At 38.9% G+C, this 20,577-nt stretch overlaps 1 protein-coding gene across 3 annotated transcripts in view; it reads left to right on the top strand.

Annotated features, from left to right (window-relative positions):
- Positions 1 to 18,422, top strand: part of STXBP6 (syntaxin binding protein 6) — a gene marked incomplete at both ends in the record, with an annotated part of 79,537 nt that extends 61,115 nt beyond the window's left edge. For 2 of the 3 annotated variants that reach the window (XM_080619972.1, XM_080619970.1), the window contains 2 exons: positions 12,866 to 13,023; positions 18,399 to 18,422. In XM_080619972.1, the coding sequence (XP_080476098.1) occupies positions 12,866 to 13,023; positions 18,399 to 18,422 (182 nt within the window). The remainder of the gene's footprint in view (positions 1 to 12,865; positions 13,024 to 18,398) is intronic. The other variant, XM_080619971.1, reaches the window with a different exon arrangement.
- Positions 18,423 to 20,577: the final 2,155 nt, after the last annotated feature.

The following is a 20,577-nucleotide window of genomic DNA, read 5'->3' as shown; positions in this document are numbered from 1 at the left end:
ATTGTTTTTCTTTGGCTTACATTCTCACACTTCAAACTACCTTTGAATATGGCTGACCTTCCCAGGTTCAGTGCTTCCAAAAATTGAATTGGAAAATAGTATTTAAATGTTCAAAAGTCCATGGTAAATCTATGTGAAGATGAGGCAGATGACACCAGTTAAACTACATTCTCTACCTCCAGACCTTGTGGGAATTGAGGGGAAGGAGGATAAAATTATTCAGCAGTTGGGATGTTGGGAGGTGACCCCTTTGTTCAACATGGTAATAAAACATAACCCTTTCCAGGTCACTGGGAGTAGAACTTGCAGATTAAGGAGGCTGGTTAGAGGAATAAAGAAATAGAACTAAAATTGCTTCTTTATGTGTTAATACATAGTTAACTTTGTGTCCAGCAAAATTAAATCTAAAACAGAGAAATATTAAGTATTTTATTGCTGAACAATGCTCTCTCTGTGTTCATCTTTCTGCTCTATTTCAATTTTGTGTACATAACTGTCTAAACAAAGAAGTCTGCTGCCAATGCTGTTGGATAAAATGTCCATTCTAATTCTGCTTTCCACCCCTGATTTTAACAGCCATTCTGTGCTAGCTTAATTATATATATCCAGTGTCCACATTTGAATAGAATGTCACTCCCTGTTCTTCTTTGACTTAGAAGGAAAAGTTAGTTTCAGAGTGTCTAGCATCTTTCATCTGGTCTACAGATTAACATATGTATTTTTATATATATATATACACACACATACATATATATATGAAAACCTCCTAACCCAGGCTTCAAAACTGTTTAGATTTTTAACCTGGAAGAGGTAAATTTAAAATACAGAGTTACAGATGATCAGTCTAGGTAGCAAATAAATAAGAAAATTACTTGAAGCTACTCAAGCCATTTGAAAAATAACGCATAAAATTTGGTTGCAATGACATAATATTTTTACAATTTGTTTTCATGGATTAGCATTGTTGTTTAGTATAAAACATTAAGAAATTGAACATTTTTTGTAGTCCTGATGACTTAGACCAAAGTACTGGGGTGTTGGCTGCTCAGAATTACTTACAGAAGGGTTGTTTCAGAATGCCCATTGTGGTATGATTGTAATTTTCTAAGTATAGAATTTATTTATTTTTCTATACTTCTTCCTCTTCACAGTATTTAAACTCATAAAATGCAAAACAGAGTGGACCTACATCACTTTCACTCACTGTAGATTTTAATGCATTGCATTACAACTGTGCAGCTGTAGAACATCCTAAGAGAAGAGGCTTGGTATAGACACCACTATTTTGATTCCCAGGGGTGGAATTGAATCTGAAATGACAATCCCTGAAATGACTTAACTTTCCCATTATTGAAGGTTAGAAGCTGATCCAAGCTACTGAAAGACCAAATATACTAGCTAGTCATAGTAGATCCTGTGCTGCTATTGGGCTACAAAAAACTTCTGTGAAGACATTTGTCTGATTTCTGCATTCTGTTAGAAATTTTTTTCATTAAAATAATACATAGTTGATGGATCTATGTAATATTTTCCATTCTCTCTCTATTACCAGACTATTAACAAAATGCAACATCAAAGTATTTTTTTCCCTCTTAGCTTTTATTTACGTTTGACAAAAATACAAAATGAGAACCTTAGCTCCTTGCTGTTTCTGCTTACCGGTGCATATCCTCAGTTCGTACTCCTATATAAACAGTGTTCTGTCTTCTGTTTCCTCCTCCCCTCCTTTCCCATCTAAAGGGCTAGTGCTGAAAGGATGCTTTTTAAAGCTGGTTTTGAATTTGGCCAGGAAAGTATGGAGGTTGACTTCTCTCAAGTGTTGACTTAAGCTTGCAGTTCGGAAAGTCATTGCTATTCTGACCTGGACAGGGTTTCAGTAGTATGTCCTTCCCACTCATGCTGAGTTAAGTCAGTATCTTTCAGACTTCCCTTGTCACCTTTCAGGAACCATTGCAGCTCCATTCACTATGAACTTCGTCTCTAGGTTATTCAGTGAGCACCTGGATCCTATGATTGCTCTGCAGGGTTCCTGCTGATAATGGTGCAGAAGTGTACTGTACCTAGCAGATCTAAAGGGCTGACATGGCCAGTGAAAGGAGAGGAAGAAACTGATCTCAGTTGTCAATAAAGCTTACTTGCTTTGTTGTTTGCTGATGAGGGGTTTGCGGCTAAACAATTAGGATTATCATTTCACTTCCTGCATTCTTGATAATCAGTAGGACCTTTTAATAAAAAGTATAATGTTAAGGTTTATAAGGTGTTTTTTTTTCTGTTATTCTTAGAAGCAACTTAGAAGCATTTGTTTAACTCCCATGGTATAGATATTACTTGACTAGTAGCAGGAATAAAATATGCTCTTTCCTCATATGAGAACTGAGATATGTTAAACTTGGCTCTCTTTTTGGACTGAAAAGTACAAGATTACAGATATGTAAAAAGACTTTGTATGCAGTTGTAAATAACAAAATCAAAAGCAATGAATTGTCAAACTAGGATTATATTAGAACATAGTGTTACAGTATAAAATGTTCTAAATTACTAGAATTCATGTTATAGGCTTCTTTTCAAATGTTGCAAATCAGGAAGAATGAAAAAAATGGAGTCATATTTTAAAAGTTTATAGAGGTTTAAAGAATGCTTATAATATACTGGGGGTTTTTTTATGTTATTTGTTTTGTATGCTTTGGACAAAATAACAGATCAGATGGATTTTTAGTCTACAAGTGTTTCTGCTTCAAAATGATGCGCAGTATTTGCCTGCATTTTTCTATTCACAGCTGTTCTTGGCCGCTATTCGCATTAATGAGTATTAAAAGATTCATTTGTGTTGGAAGAAATTGCCTACCCCACAGGGGAAACTAGTGTAATGAGTCTTAATTTGAGATCAGTTGTTACCCTGAAACCTGTGTTATTTTCCTGGGCAGAATCAGATTTTTATGAAGGTGGAAGATTGATCCATGACTTGAGAGTTCAGTGACTCTTAGTTTAGCTTTTACTGATCACGCATTAAGTGCAGAATATATTCCACTTGCATCACAACAGTCACCAGACTTTGGTAATTAATGCTTCTTTTGAAGGTTATAAACTTTCCAGATTTAGGTACAAAGACCTACATGTGTTTTGTTTACTTTCAAAGAAGGCAGAAGTCCATGGAAATCCTCTAGTCCAGGCTGAGCTAGGAGACTTCTAGATTTTAAGGTTCAAATTTAAGTTGGGAAGTACATTATCCTTGAAAGATAAATACAGAAATTGATGTTCAGATTTAAATTCAGGTTCAAGCATTTCAAAATTATAATTAATAAATCCAGTAAAGATACTACTTGCTATGTATGTTTTGACTTTCACATCACTTAGTCATCCTTTCTGGCTGATAATTTAAATACTGAAATTATCTAGAGAATGTTTACTTCATGTGATACAGGAATTGTAACAGGAAAGTTGTAAGAGGGAATTATAGGATTATAGTCACAGAAATACTGTTTCTGTAATCTGCTTACTGACTTGAGCTGTTTAATAAGGCTCTCGCGTGGCTATTTGAGAGGTCAGAAAGCTTTTATCTGTTTGGTACTTTTTAGCAGCAGTTTCCTCTTTTATTTAAAATAGCTCCTGAATGAGGCCCTCAGCACACCAATACATGTGGAAGGATGTGTAGCAATCACTTGGCAGGAAGGTGAATGTGATATAGAAGGAGGGGAAGAACAAAATTGTCCTATAACCTTTATGATCATCTGTGAAGCTACAGTAGTGATGGAAAGCCTTGGACTAATGGTAGGTTAGGCCAACATGCCCTGAAGATAAAACACAGTTTTTTTCTAAACAAAGGTACTGCTTACACTCACTGTGTCAATGCTATTGATTTTGCTTCTGGTTAAGCAGTGTTAAATCTTATTGAGAAACTGAATGTACTAACGTGCTAGAATGGAGGCATGGAAAACACGAACTCTTCATTAGGGACAGTAGTGATAGGACGAGGGGTAATCGGTTCAAACTTAAACAGGGCAAGTTCAGGTTAGATACAGGGAAGAAGTTCTTTACTGTGAGGGTGGTGAGGCACGGAAATGGGTTGCCCAAGGGATCTGTGAATGCTCCACCCCTGGTGGTGTGCAGGGCCAGGTTGGACAGAGCCTTGGGTGACACGGTTTGGTGGGAGGTGTTCCTGCCCATGGCAGAGGGCCTGGAACTAGATGATCTTAAGGTCTAAGATTCTATTCTAACTATTCTATGATTCTGTGACAGTGTATCAACAGATTTGCACTTCCAAATCAGGTAGCTGATTTGAGAGTTTGCTATGCTAAACCTGAAGGTACTCAAGCAGCAGGAAATTGAGGGGGAAGAAATTCTCTAGTGTGGGCTTATGCTAAAAGAAGTGTCAATACTTCAGTGAATTACATTTGAAACAAAAAAAAAAAAAATTCATCTGGAAATGTGGAAGCCCTTTGGACTGCCTTGACAGGGAAAATGTGAATTAAGCTTTGGTTTAGTTAGGTTTTGGCTGGGATGGAGCTCATTTACTCCATAGCGGCCAATATACTGCTGTATTTTTCATAACCAAAGCTATGTTGATAATACTCCCATGTTTTAGGTGAGCAGTGCTTATGCAGTGTCAAGTCCTTCTCAGGTTTTCATTCTGCCTGCCCCCAGCAAATAGACTGCGAGGGGACACAACCAGGGAAGCTGACCCAAATTGACCAAGGAGGTACTCCATGCCATGTAACAGCATGCTCAGCAGTAAGAACTAGGGGGCAGCTACCTTTCCAAAAGGTAGCCATTACTCAGGGACTGTGGTCTGCTCGGGGACTGGCTGGGCATTGGGCAGCTGGTAGTGAGTGACTGCTTTTCCATTGTTTCCATCATTTCCCATCATTTCATCCATTGTTTTGTTGTGAGTTGTCCTTGTCCCTGTGTCCCATTACCTCCCCTCGCCGTTCACTTATTAGACTGTTTTTATCTCAACCTTTGAGTTTTCTTGTTTATGCCCTTCTGATTTTCTTCCCTCATCCCATGGGATGGGAGTAAGCAAGCAGCTGGGTGAGGTCATACCTGTCAACCAGGGTCAACCCACCACAGGCTTTCATTCAAAATAGATTTTTTTTCAATACTAAATACAACTCTTTATAGTAGTCACTGTCTTTTTATCCTATATAAAATGCTTCCTCTTTTTAAATATTTCTTATGAGAAAAAAATCCTGATTTTGAGTAGAATTTGAATGGATACGTCAGCTTGTGCTAATGAAGAGATGTAGGAAATACAGGATTTTGCCTGCTGGTAGAAATGTCTGAAAGGTATCAAACAAACAAACAAATAAACAAAAAAAGCCACAGACATGGAGATTTTGAAAAGATGCTAGATAACTATCACTATACATTTACCTTGTTCTCAGCCTTTTCTGAATATGCCGATTGCTGTGATTTTCTTAAATGTCCATCAGTTTTTGTTAAACAACATCTTCAAGAATTTTCTTGGAACCTAATGATCATTCAAACCAGATCAGACCAAAATCTGTTTTGTCTTTGGCAGCAGTGATCACTTCTTATTTGCCAGACAGAATCACCAATTTCTAGTGCTTTTGGAGAGAGAGTCCTAAAGGGAAGGTTGTCTGAAGAATATTAAAATGCTGACTTCAGTAAATTTCTACCTGTAGCTAGATTGATTAAAGTGAAACTAAACTGAAGTCATGTGGGCATATGAAGTGTTACTATTGGCAAGCACTAGTAACTGTAACTCAGGATTGAGGCATCCTGTGACTAGTTCTAGGTTTTGCGAGTACAAAATAATGTTGTAGGAATCATCTGATTTCTGCTGTGTTCAGAAACACTTCAGTTTTCCTGTGGTGCAAATCCCAGGGCTCATCCTTAAACATGGAGAGAAGTTTTGCAATGGGGCTGCTTGTACCCTAGTAGATTCAGGGAGGTTTAGGGAAGCCTGCTTCAGGGGTCTTCATGTGCTGCAGATCGCAGAGCCTGATTACTTGCAAGCTGTTCATCAGCACTGCCAGTGGAGATATTTAGCTGGAACAAGTACAGATTCCCACACAGCAGCCCACACTAGAGGATTTCTTCCCTCTCAGTTTCCTGCTGCTTGAGTGCCTTCAGGTTTAGCATAGCAGGCTCTCTCTGACAGAGAGAGAGCTTAGCAGAAATAGAATGCTAAAATAGCAACCCTTCACTGATAAAAAGACAGAAAAGAACATTAAGAAAAAAAAAAAAAAAACAAAACCAATTTTTGACTGATACAAGCTGCCATAATGATTTTTTTTTTCTTCTTCAGTCTATTGGAAGTTTTTAAAGCAGCAATGAATGAGTTTAGTATCAAGGAAATACTGTGGAACTTTGCTGTGCAGTAATTATGGGAGGTTGGTTTTCAAAACCTTTTATGAAAAACAGGATGGAGGTGGGTAAGAAAGAAGAAAACAAACAAACAACAACAAGACTATGAAACCCCAAACCACTTTCAGACATGCAAAGGTCTGTAGTAATTTTTATCAAGCCTGAAATTTGAAAGTTAACGACAAGTAAGAAGTGCCATATTATTTGCAGGACTGAAGATCAAATGAGGTTTTCATGAGTTTGAATTCTATTTGCATCCATAGAGAAGCTTTGATATTTAACAATTATTTGAACCAGGTTATAATTCTGTGTTGAAAACTTCAATTTCTAGTTAACTTGAAATATATTTTTTATCTTCTGAAGGCTATTGAGCAAATCCTTGTGAAAAACCTTTCTAGCAGAGAGCAAGGAGCGTTGGCACCAGAGATACGTTAAAAGCAAACTGTTCCTGACCAGCTTCTCATCTGTGATGATGAAGTGACTGGCTTGATGGAGGAAGAGAGAGCAACAGACGTCCTTTCTCTTGACTTCAGCAAGATATTCAACACTGTCCTCTAGCATCATCATAGCAAAGCTGGGGAATTAGAGACTTGGTGGGTGGACACCAAGGGGAATAGTCAAGAGAATGGTAGCCAGTTACTATTGGCATTCCTTTTAAGTCAGCACCAAGGACCATACTATTTAACAGCCTGGATGACAGGATGAAATGCTAAGAGAGACCTACGAAATGAACAGTAATTTCAGGTCAAATATTTCTGTGATTTTTAAAGGTAATACATCCGTTTCTGAATGAACTTCAGAAGTACAATAAAAGTTTTTTTTTTGTCTTAAATAACCATAGTTATCTTGAGCATTTTTTCCATGCTTAGGTAACTTGCCAGTAAGAAGTTTGAAAGATCAAAATATTAGAAAACTGGCATTTTTTTCTTTGTAATTTTATAATTTAATCAGTTTTTATATATGTATATGGAGTACATTAATAATAATTGGTATGAAGGGTTAGAAAAATACCATCACAAAAGAATTTAAAGCTGATCTGTCAAAAGGATCTTCATTAATTTTAGATGAAAATTGAAAAGGTAATTTATTTTCAGAATTCCCTTTTGAAGCTGTATTCTATCTTTGTCACATCCATTTTTGAGGAGTGATAAGAGAAACTAGAAAGCAATCTTCATTCCTAGCTATAATTAGAAATACAGTCTTAAGGTTTCTTTCACTACTCTTTGTGCAGAAATCCAGAATTTATATTGATCTCTTCCCCTCCTAGTGTGGCGTTGTTTGGGTTTTTTGGGGGTTTGTTTGTTTTCCCCATATTTGGCTTTTGTCAATTTAAACTGTTTATTCAGTAAGTTTTTGAAATAATCTGGCAGGAAAAATAGTGCTGTACTATATAGCCTCCTCTCCAGACCACATCCCCACTTATGTGGATGATTTTCTGGCAAAGAACGGCTATGTGCCCAGATCAGCAGGTGCCTACGTGAAGGTCGACATGAACTAAGGAACAACAAAGGATGAAGGAGGATGGGAGCGAAACATTGGGAGTGAGAATCCCAGCAAGATAAGAAGGAGCTGGAATTTACTGAGTTGCTAAATTGAGGACTCTTGGAAAACTTTGAAGGTCAGGTTCTCACACCTGTGCTTAACCAGTTATATGTTAGTTGTTAAGGGCCACACAGATATGTATCCAATCACAATGTGCCAAGTTAGTGAAGACAACTTTAAGAAATAGTATATAAAGAGTTAGTTTTCGATAATAAATGACTTTGTCTGAAAATGGCTTTGTCTGATCACATTGATCTCCGACTGAGTCCATTCCGCGACACACTTACAAAACCATCTCTGTGATGCTTCCTTCTTTCACAAGGATATCTTCTTTTTAACTGTTCAGCACCTTTCTCTTCTCCCTAGATCCCTTTAGTTTTCTGTTGATATTTTAATTGTTCAGTGCTTTTGGTTCTTATGTGAAGAGTGCACAGGCAGTTAACAAAACACAAAATAGAGAAGGAGAAAAAAAGCATTGTTTTTATTGACAGAAAATGCTTCCAAACTTCTGTTGAACTTTTAGTGGCACCAGTGTATATCTGAATGTGAATAGTATGTGTAGACATTTAGAATAATTACTATGCGATTGTCTATACTATTACTGATTGTCATTATGGTATTAACGTTTATTCAGTGACACAGGTCCAGTTTTATGCAGTTCAGTGGACACATTTTTGTTTAAAAAAAATCATGATAGATGGAACTTCTCAGTTATCATAGCTAATTGTGTTTACTTCCTTCTCAGAAGAAGGTAGTTGCTAAATGCTGTATTAATGCATATAGAATTAAAAAGTGAGTGCTTGCATTTACAAATTAGTCAATGTAGACTCTTATCACTAATGTATAAATAAATCCTTGTGTTTGATATGGCTAATGGAGGATGCGATGAACCTTTAATGAATGTGTGATAAAACAAGTTATGCAAACTAAATAGTCTCTAAACACCAGTTAGTTTCATCAACAAACATACCACTTCCCGTGCTAATTGATGATAATATGTCTGTATCTTTCAGGTACTGGGTATGTTGGATTAAGGATGTCCTTTTCTCTTGTGCATGGTAAAAGGCCTAAAGACATGTCACGTGTTTTCATGGGATGCAAGACCCTTTGATATAGCTGGTGATTTTAAGAGCAAAATTGTAAAAATGAGTGTGAGAGAAGCTGTGGTGCTTCCTGTAATGTGTTATTCTCTCAGGTTTTGTGTCCCTAAGCAAGTAACAGTGCTAGAATCACTGGTCTGAAGCACTTGCACAAGGGGCAGCTGTCCTTCTGCTATTTCTTCCTCTTTGGGCCCCATTAATGTCATGTATAATTATACAGGTCACTAATTGATTTTGCTAAGGGGAGAGGGGAGTTTAATTCTAGTGGTTTGTATTTCACTACAGCAAATTCAAAATAAAATGTTTAATTTTCTTAGCAATTTGTATTACTACTGTAATACAGTTGTAGCTATTGATTTGGAAATCTGTGTTGTCTTCTCTGCTGGGTAGACAAATTCAGATGATAAAAGTATTACAGAAGAAAAAATATAAAGTGACATTTTTAAGGCACTTCTTTAAGTAACTGAAAATAAATGAGCAACATATTTCTGTGCTTTTATAGATAGCAAAATTAAACTGAAGTCACTGTATTAAGCTTGATTAGTTTCAGACTTCTGAGATCTGTTTTGCAGAGCTGTAGAAAGATACATGTGCTCCAAAAATGGATCTCCATGTACCTTAGAAAAAGCAGCAACACAGCATGTGACTCTTTCTGCTCACAGTGAAGACTGTAGCCATGCAAAATTTGAGATCGCAGACTCTTGAACATCTTGGGAACATTGTGAGTTCTTTCCTACTAAAAATGGCTCAGAACATCAGCTGACCCATACCCCTGTTTTGGTGGTGTTTATCTCATCTTGCAAGTGTTATAAAATCTTTTTTCTGAGAAGATCTAGGTGAAAAGCAGTTGAGTCTTCAATTAAGGAACTTGCATCTCTCACGTAGTAGATGAGAAGTCCTGAAATCCCTCAGACTCTTTAGGGGAGGGGCTGAGGAGGGAGTGGAAGTGGTTAAACAGCAGTTGTCACGTCTTCAGTAAAAACTAAGAAGAGCAGAAAACAGTCTTTCCAGACTCTAGGAAAGAGATGCTGGCATAAGTTTACACCTAAGTGGGTGCAGTTCAGGTGTTTTTGTTGTTCACCCGTGGAACAAACTTCTCTGGAAATCTTGAATCACAATAGTTACCTCCTAAAGAACAGCTTTAAAATTTTACAGGTTGAAGGTGGTTTGTTCATAGGAATGCTTCTCCAAAACATCCAGTGTGTTGCTATTCTTGTAGTGGTACTAGTACAAGGACAAGGCATAGTCATACCAGCAACCGCCTACAGATGCCCTAGAAATACACTGATGAAATTCAGTACATGATACATGGGTTTCTGTGTTGCTCACAGATTAGACTTTTTTTTCTATTGTTTTATTAACTTGCCATTGGAAAATATTATCCTAAAGGTTCTCCAAAGCAGCCTCACAATAGCAGCTTCTGCAAGTCACTGCCCATAGAAAAATGCAGCAGATCTTACCTGGAAAGAACATAATATTGTATTAGCTAGAGAGAAAAAAATTTACTGTTGTTGTGCCAAACTTCCAAGTTCATTCTTCTCTGCTGAAAAGAAAGTGGAAAAATAGATATCAATCCTTGGCTATAAATCCTGATATTTTCAGAAATACAGAAAATACAGAATATTATCACTCTGCAATTTCCTGTTGAAATTGAAAAAAGATCAAAAATATGTTAACTTTTACCACCCAGCACATTTGTCAGTCTTCAAATAATGCTTGCTTTTATCGGTCTCTCCATGTGCCCAGCTTCTCTTGAGTTAAACAGAAGCTCTGTGATCTTGTAAACAGCAGTTAATCCATTGTTGAGAGCTTTTAAAACTCTCATACAAGAAAACTAGCAGTGATTTATGCAAGAAGTTAGTCTTTAGATCACATCTCCAAAAAATGGAAACTGTTTCCAGTGCAGTGTTGCCCAGTTACATGTGTTTATTGAAAGAGCTACCTGAACAGAAGCCAAAATAATCTCCTAAGAACTTGCCTTTAAACAAGCAAATTATGAAAAAAATAGCAATTGACTGAAAAATGTTGAAGTAAGAAAGTGTACAATATTTAAAGTTGTTCGGTTTCATTATCAGACTCCTCAGTGTCTGAAGAGAGACCACTTGAAAGATGAAGTTTCATTTCTGTCTCTTAATTACTGATATAAAAAATGTAACAGTATTGGTATACAGGGGTCAGGGTGCTCTTTGCTTGGTATTTCTAGTATTGACTCATCAGATGTGAGTCATTGTGTGTAGGTTCTTAAGTCCTTCCCCCACCTCCATAGTTTGATACTAGCAGTGTTTTAGTTTAATGAATTTTTAAGGCAGTTTTTCATCTCAAGAGTTCCTGCATGGCTAGCTGGTGCTGTTGTTCCACAGGCTACTTGAGGCAACCTTCAGTTTTGCTCTTTGTTGTTTGTTTGCTGTTTCTAAGGAAAGGAGTATTACCTGTAAAATGAGTTTGAATGGGTCTTTTATTCTTTTCCTCATGAACATAATAGCAAAATAACCCTTCAAGTTAATGTTTTGGTTTTATTTTTCTAACCTGGCAATATTTTTGAAGTAGATGTGTTTTTCAAAGTAACAATGAAAGCAGTGGGTTTATGTTCATTTTCACTAGTCTTCCTACATCCGTAAGAACAGCAGACTTTGTTATAACAGCAGATTTGCTGTAGTGCTTGGGTCAGCTTCATGTGTTGAACTAGTTTTTGTACCTTTACCAGCATAATTCATTTTAAAACCATTACGGATTTGGTTTTGGCAGTGTGAAAAAAGGCTCTGTGCAGTTACAGTATTTGGGGCAGTTTAGAAAACTGTCAGCAACAGCATTGCCTGGTGATTAATACTCTCTCTTTTCTGGCTCTCACGGTGCCTTTGTATATGTTTAGACGACAAATTCCTAGATAACAAATTCCCTGTATGGTACATTAAGTTCGAAAGCTTGTGGAAGACACCAAGGGGCGAGCTCCTGTATTGCAAAAAGCTGAATTTTTACTAGTACTTTTTCTGACAAAGTTTAAAGGCTAGGACAAAATAATTTTTCATACTGATCAGTTCATACTGGTAACATGTAACTTTCTCTGGAGAGTTTTCAGGTAGTACTGTGGTTCATATTATAAATATTCAGCAGCAGCTCAGAAAAAGGATAATCCCTTCTGTTGAGAAGCAATATAGAAGGGAGTATTTACAAAGGTTAGCATTTAAAAGAGATAAATGTAGAGTAGAAGTACAGTTCTGTTGAAAACTTGAAGAAACTTCTACATTGTGTGCCAGAGAAGAAACTCAGAAGCTGCTAAGCTGATTTGGATGGTAAAGCCAATAGAGCTAAAGGTTTAGAAGATATTGAGCCTTGGTGGGACTTTAAATACTAAAGTTTAAATAAACTATGTTGTCACATGAAACCTGGCAGGTGCCCCACGTGGAGAAGGGTCAAAGGTAGATAGATCAAAACAGCGTAAAATAACTGTGGTAGTAGTGTTTGGAGTACAGTTGTAAATGGTGTTTTCATACAGGTGTGTCCAGTGCTGTCAATCATTTATTCTCTAGGGAAATAGCGGAACTTCCAAAGAAAGTTCATCTATATTAACGTGAGAGTCTTGTGAAGAAGCTGTGTGCACTTGTGAACGGTTTAATTGGCATAATAGAATAGCTTCCTGAAATGATGTTTGAGCATAAGGCTTAAAAAATAATACGTAAGTAAGTTATGTCTACTCTCAAGTATTATGTTACCATATGGTACTTATTTGTAATTTGCTAATAGTACGGATTGAATGAGAAAACAATAACTTACCCCATTTTCCAAAATGCAACTGGATGATAGATTAGCAGGAAACACATCAGCTCTGGAACATTGTAAATGAAAATAATTGTATTGAATACTAATCATATATCTAATAGCTTCTTTTGATATTGCAGGAAACAGCATACTCCATTCAGCAGCAGACAGTGTGACAAGTGCAGTACAGAAGGCAAGTCAGGCTTTGAATGAGCGTGGAGAAAGGCTGGGTCGAGCAGAAGAAAAGACAGAGGAGCTGAAAAACAGTGCTCAGCAGTTTGCAGAAACTGCACACAAGGTAAGATTTGGGTGGGATACGGCTCTCAGCTTAAAGTTGAACTCCTTTATTTCGAGAGGAGGAAGCTCTAGAAAGAATTGCAGTCCATTACTGTTTACAAACAGCTTGTTGTTTTCCTTGATACATTTCCTCATCACTTGGCAGATTTCTGATTTGTAATTTCTGTGCGCAGATCTGAGGCTTGCTGCATTTCTGCTTGAATTAAAACTACCTGTCTTCAGTTTCCTGAAGCCTATTTCAGATCCATCTTCCCACTACTGTTTGGCACAATTACTCATACTTTGTGCAGCAGTAGAGTGAAATGGTTGTTAATCCCCTTTGATAAGCAGTGATTATCTGTCTGTTTCTGAAGATTTATCTTTTTATGTCTGGAAATGTGATTTAGGAGGATTTTGAGGAATTATTCTGTCTGAGGAATGTATGGATGTTTTCTATGCTTGGTGGAAGGTATTACAGTACTATGCCTGATGCTTCTGCATTGGATAATTGTGCTGAACTTCCATCTCTGATGGAAATTCAACATCCAAAGCATTTGATTTGATGGCTGTGTAACACATCCACAGCAGATAAAATGTTTTTCAAAAAAAAAAAAGTAAAAGCTTTCTGAATGTGCTTAACTATTTTAGCGTGCAGGTTTGATAGTTTTGCTGCTTAACACATGCATTAGGCTTTATCATGCTTACGCCAAAAAAAAGCCTGGCTACTGCATTAACAATAGGAAATCCTGGATTGGTATCTTGCAGTTCTATACAAACCTCTGTTTTATGTTGTCTTTAACATGTCACAAAACAACTTACTTTAATATTTACTGGGATAATTCTATACTTCATGGTCCTTTTAGTTTAGCATAGTTCAGCTTAGTGGCCTGAGTATGGCACGAGCCTGCTCCTGGACTCTTCCATCTATCAGTAACACCTTCTCCCACACACAGTGATGATAACTATGCCAACTTAGTAAACCAACCTTAAACAGCAGCTACCACTGCTTCTAGGATAGGGGGCAAAAAGTTTGCTGCTTTAGCATAAAGCATAGAGTGCTGCTTTGGTAAGGAGTTCAAAAGTGAAACATGCCTCTTGATATATGAGCCAATATGAATCTTAAATAAAGTTTGAGTAGTGTGTGTTGCTCTTTCTTCTTCACATGGGCAGAACAGCAGTTCCACAGATGAAGACGTGCTCTGAGTTTTGTCTTTTTAAGAAGAAAATAACATCTTTATGTTTCAGGGGAGCAAGTACTTGTCGTTTAATGATCATAAGGATAATGCAGTAAAACAGGGTTTACAGGTTTTTTTTTTGTTTCGTTTTGTTTTTCAGTATTTTCTGTATTGATGCCCCAAGTCTTGAATTGTGTCTTAGAAGTGCAGTAGTCCTGCAATTCCTTTTCTGTTACCTCACAAAAATGTATGGGGCAGCCACACAGGAATATATTAGTTTAGAGAAGACTGTTGGTTTATGGTGATGTGCTTTGGTTTGCAACAGGGTTGTCTGGGTTTTAGTGGTGCATTTAGGAATAAGTACAGTATTGTTTATTATTAATGTTCTTCTGGTTAAGTCTTTGAGGGGCAGCTACTATTGAGACCTTAGATGTTGTTTGTACAGAAGGGAAAGCTTATTAACTTCAGTGAAACCAGGAAAGTGAGATCCAGCTGAGTGTTGCATAAATGGCAAAATTTGAACTTTCTGACAAAATAGTGACAGTGAGAAAAGCACCAATTTTAACTTAATAGTATTTGTGTGAGCACTTCGGTCAGCAGAGTTCTGATTGTGGTTGCTTTATACTTGCCTTCAATAAACAGTAACTGTACTTTCAGATGCCAGCCTGTAATTATTTTCACCCCTACAGTATCATGACTGGATACAGATTTCTCTTACAAATTGATTTCTGTATCTGAACATTACTCAGGCAACAAACAGGAGGAGTTAGAAGCCATTACGCAGCTGGAAAACTATGATGCAGTTGCAATCACAGAAGCATGGTGGGATGAATTGCACAACTGTGCAATGTCAAAGTGCTGCAATGTATGGCTATAAACTCTTCAGGAGGGATAGGCAAGGAAGACGAGGCAGTGGGGTAGTCCTGTTATGTTAGAGTGTGGTTTGACTCTGCAGCTTGATGATGGTGACAAGATTGGATGTTGATGGATAAGGGTCAGGGGGAAGGCCAAATGGGGCAGATACCATGGTGAGTGTGTTATAGAACTCCCTGAGCACCAAAAGCTTATGCAAATTAAATTTGAGTCATTTATTGGTCAACTTTTCACTGGTAGTAAATGAGGAAATTTTAACTGCTCTTAGTTAGTTCTTGCTAGGTCTGATTTCTAGGTGAGTTTCTCATCTCAGCTTTGTTAGCATGGTGTTACCTGCAGCTAATATACAGGGTCTAGAACTTCAGTTATTTGCTTGGTTTGCAGTTTATCTACACTTTTTATACAGGATTTAAGTCACTTTAGCTCTTTCCCCTCCCTCTCATTCACAGTTTTGAATTATTTGAAATAGAAATAATGAGTAATTACAGAGGTAGAAAGGCAATCAGTCCTTAATTTTTCATCATTATGTAATGGCAGAGCTCCTGAACAGGTCTAGAATTTCTGATTGTATTTCACAATCCAAATCATGAAGTTGAAATGATTGTTCTTTTAGGCATGTCTTTGTTTCTAGTGTCTTGCTGTAGCTGTCCTCACAGATAGCAAAATAATGGAACATTGGGAAATATGGCTATGAAAGCAAATAAATCCTGCTGCCTCTAGCGTAGCGAAGAGAGACTTTGCCCTTCTATCACAGTGTCCTGGTTTAGCAGTAGCAGTCATTTTTTCTACTGGTGCAGTGCTGTGTTTTGACTTTCGACCTGGGAATAATACTGATAAAGCTGATGTTTTCAGTTGTGGGTCAGAATGTTTACCCTGACCAAGGACTTTGTGAGTCTCATGCTCTGCCAGGGAGGAGGAGAAGCCAGGAGGAAGCAGGGACAGGACACCTGACCCAAACTAGCCAAAGAGGTATTCCATACCACAGCACGTCATGCACAGGAGGTAGAACTGAGAGTTCCCGGAAGGGCTGGATCACTGCGGGGTGGGGGTGAGGTACCGGTTGGTGAGCGGTTGTATTCTCTTCCCTTGTTATTTCCTTTATCATTATTATTATTAGTGGTAGCAGTAGTGATTTGTGTTATACCTTAGTTATTAAACTGTTCTTATCTCAACCCGTGGGAGCTGCATTCTTTTGATTCTCCTCCCCGTCCCTCCAGAAGCGGAGGAAAGAAAGGTGGGGGGGGGGGAAGTGGACTTCGTGGTTCTGATTTACGGCCTGGGCTTAAACCACGACAGTTCTTTTTGGCGCCCAACATGGGGCACGAAGGGTTGAGATAACAACAGATCTGACTGAGGCACAATGCTGATTTATGGGCTCTCAAAGTTGTTCTTTTTGATACCACAGTTTCTGTATGTCGTAGCTTGCTTGGAGCCAGTATTTGCTGTGTTAGTGTTTATCAAGTGTGGGCCTTGGGCTAAGGTTCTTGTTTCATTGTACTTTATGGTAATGGCTTGTAATGCGGGCGGGCTCCGGCAGCAGGGCGGGATGGACGTGGCCGTGGACTTGTACCTGGCCGTCCCGCTGCTCTTCACTGTCCTGGCCCTCGTCCTCGCCTCCGTCTTCGTGAGGCTGCGGGGAGCTGAGGGGGAGCAGCCCCGGGAGCCGGCGGCGGCCGAAGCGGCCCGGGAGAGGGGCCCCGGGGACCAAGCGGCGGCAAGAGCGGGGCCGGAGACCGGGAAGGAGGCGGCTGCCGAGGAGGGGAAGGAGGCGGCGGAGGAGCCGAGCCCCACAGCCGAGCCCAACCCCGCGGCGGCCGAGAGCGTCGCCCAGCAGCCGTCCGCCGAGCCCCGTGAGCCTGAGCCGCAGGAGGATGCAGGAGACCACGCAGCATTTCCCAGCAAGGCAGAGGAGGAAAATCTGGACTCAGAAAAAGAGAAGCTGGTGGTGAGAGAGCCTTCAAGCACAACAGCTACACTAGCCCCAGTGACAAGCACAGCAGCACCATTTGAGAGTTCTGAAGGTTTTGAATGGCCTTTGGGTACTCTTGGGACCTGCCTGCTGATTGTGATGGGGATCCCCATGTTGGCACATACACAGAGTGTGTTCTACCCACGGCCATTTTGTCTGATCCCGAGAGTTAAGCAGAGTCAGGTTTGGGTCTTGTCTGGGTTTAGACAATACAGGGGGACCGAGAGGTTTTCCCCAAGGCTGGACAGCCATGAGTGTCACGGTGTGTGGGACAGTGTGGGCGAGTATCTAATCCACTGGGCCCCTCCAGTGCTTTGGAAGCATCGGAGATGGAAGGCAGCTGTGTGGAGTCCCCAACGACAAGTTGCAGAGACTGCTGCAGGAGAGGGTGAATTATTTTGGGCCTGATGGGCCCATGACACTTCAGGCCATCAGGGCAGAGATGCAACATAGAGATGGACTCATGATCGAGGGGTGGACTTTGCAATGGGCCTCTCCTGCTCTGAAAGACTGTTACAAGGGATGGAGCCCACCATCATGGACCGAATGGACTCAGCAGCTTTATAGGGATTGGTCTGTGCACTAAGATAACAGTGCACTGAAATGAGAGTGAGGGTATATTGAAAATGTGGGATATGAGCATGACGTGAATGGTATGGAATAAGGGGTGGATACTGTCCTGGTTTAGCAGTAGCAGTCATTTTTTCTACTGGTGCAGTGCTGTGTTTTGACTTTCGACCTGGGAATAATATGATAAAGCTGATGTTTTCAGTTGTGGGTCAGAATGTTTACCCTGACCAAGGACTTTGTGAGTCTCCTGCTCTGCCAGGGAGGAGGAGAAGCCAGGAGGAAGCAGGGACAGGACACCTGACCCAAACTAGCCAAAGAGGTATTCCATACCACAGCACGTCATGCACAGGAGGTAGAACTGAGAGTTCCCGGAAGGGCTGGATCATGGCAGGGTGGGGGTGAGGTACCGGTTGGTGAGCGGTTGTATTCTCTTGCTTGTTATTTCCTTTATCATTATTACTCTTAGTGGTAGCAGTAGTGATTTGTGTTATACCTTAGTTATTAAACTGTTCTTATCTCAACCCGTGGGAGCTGCATTCTTTTGATTCTCCTCCCCGTCCCTCCAGGAGCGGAGGGAAGAAAGGTGGGGGGGGGGAAGTGGACTTCGTGGTTCTGATTTACGGCCTGGGCTTAAACCACGACACACAGTAAAGGGAATGACTGCATATCTGTGTGCAAAGGAGTTACAGATTTGAGACATCTTTTGGCGAATTTGGTTTACAAACTCTTCTGATCCAAACTAGCTACATTAACTTGATATAGCTATTGTTACGTGAGCTCCCTTTAATTAACTTTTTCTTTCTTTTTCAGCTTGCCATGAAGCACAAATGCTGAGATACTGCCCAGACTTGAAATCTTCCCAAGAGAAACTGAAAAGGCTACATCCAGCATCTTTTACAGGAGATCCAGACTTCTGTGTGCTTTTTTTCTTCCAGTTCAGTGGAGATGCTTTCTTTCAGTTTCTGTGCAGGAAAAAGTGTTGCATTTCTACCTTTTTGACTTTTGTTCCTCTTTTGTAATATTGCTACACAGTCCTGCAGTATTTTCTACCTGTATTTAATTTGTTACAGGAGTGAAAGCAAACAGGGGAACTGGACCAAATCACAAGCTGATCAGAATTAAAATAGTAATATTCTTCCCCAGTTGTACAGAACATTATTTAACTGGTTGTGGACATATGTGTGGAAATAAAATCCAAAGAAGGGGTATACTTTTCATTTTATGTAGCATCAGCAGAATGAAAATGTTGGAATTATACACCTGGGGTTGTAACCAGTGGAGAATAGACTGCTTTGTCCTGAGAAACAGAAAAGCTTGTTTCTTCTACCCGATGTAGGAAGTTTTGCATGTGCCATCACCAGCATTCACAAGTGCATATCTGAATTTCATATCTGCATTATGCATACTCCTGTTTTCACTTCTGGATTGATTATTTGAATAGTATAATGAAACCTACAGAATGTATGCTTGAGGTTTCAAAATTGAGGAGAAAGGTAAGATTTACATCAATGTGAACATAGCTGTGCCTCAAACACAATCTAGAATTCCACAATCTGATAAATAACATTTCATCATCTTTTTGCCTGTGATTCTGTGGGTAAAGGCCTATGTAAATGAGAATGCAAATGCGTGGGAAAATGAGAATGCACTATTTTCCAACACTTCAGAAACTTGTCTGATTAGAATGACTTTTGTGTTAGCTAGTGATCTGATTTCTAATGTAGAGGCTTTCAAAAAGCATGTCTTGGTACATTAATATCATAATTTCTGGTTTGTGTCTCAGTTTTCAATATATATATTGTCACTGGAAGGGTGACTCCTTCATTCTGTATTCACTATGTGCAATATATGCACTGTATTCTCTTAAAAAAAAAAAAAAGGTTACTCTTTTCCTTCACCACTGTTTTCTTAACATTTTTTTAAGATCATCTAAGACACCTTTAAAGTGAAAAGGGGGAGGATGCTGCACCTTTTTATTTCTTTGGGTTTTGGGGTTTTTTAAAACCATTAAACTGGAAACAGGAATCCTAGCAGAGGTTTCAGCCTTCATCTTCTAAAGATGCCTGCTCTCCATTTTTTGTCCTCATCTTACCAGATTGCTGGCATTATATGAATGTACTGTAGTTTTCATTTTCAATGTAGAATAATATTTTTGCATTATAAATGACACTTTGAAAAGTCTAAAATCCTCAGAGCAGTGCTTGTAAGGGAGATGAAAACTTCTGTTAGTAATTGAGAGTATTTTAGTTACTGCAAGCTGAAGTAATTGAATATCTCTTGGAAATACCCATTTTGTGAAAAGATGCTTGGCTTTACAAAAACATTCTCATTTGAATTGAAGACACTATCTAGTTAACTGATTGCATTCAGACTTTACATCTGGTTTGTTTGGGTTTTTTTCCTGTAATTTGAACTGTATTATATGAAGCTTTTTATTGAATTTCACACTGGGATTGAGAGAAGGGGTAAATTTGTCATCTCTGTAGCACCATAGGATCATTTAAATCTGTTTAGTATCAGCTGTAATGGTTGCTACACCCAGCACTGTCAACTGAAAAGGAATTTGGCCACATCTGTTATAAATCAGAACAGGCTTATTAACAACATGAGTTCTGAATACTCCATTGAGCTACATACAATTAATGTTTGCCTTGGAAAAGTCAGTGGCTTTCTGAGCACTTTTCTAATAACTATGAGTATTTCTGCAAATAACCAGAAAACCAGTCCCTCATTAAATATTAAACTTCTCCTAGAGACAAAATATTAGGCTATTTTTTAAAAATAGCTGCGGGAGCCCTTCTTGACCACATAGCTGTCTTCTGTCATCATCCTTTCCACTCTTTTCATAACTACATTCTGCTGCTAACCTCACACATCTTTCTCTTGAGAGAAAGAAGGAATAAGTTTTGAACTGCTGCCATCTAGCTGGTCTTCTAAGCTTGTCAGTAATTTAAAAGAAATGTCTAAACTCCAGATAAACCTGAAAAGA

Source organism: Psittacula echo (genome assembly GCF_963264785.1).
Source record: "Psittacula echo genome assembly, chromosome: 5".
NCBI lineage: Eukaryota > Metazoa > Chordata > Aves > Psittaciformes > Psittacidae > Psittacula > Psittacula echo.
Note: the sequence above shows the minus strand (reverse complement) of the source record. Positions and strands in the feature narration are given on the sequence as shown.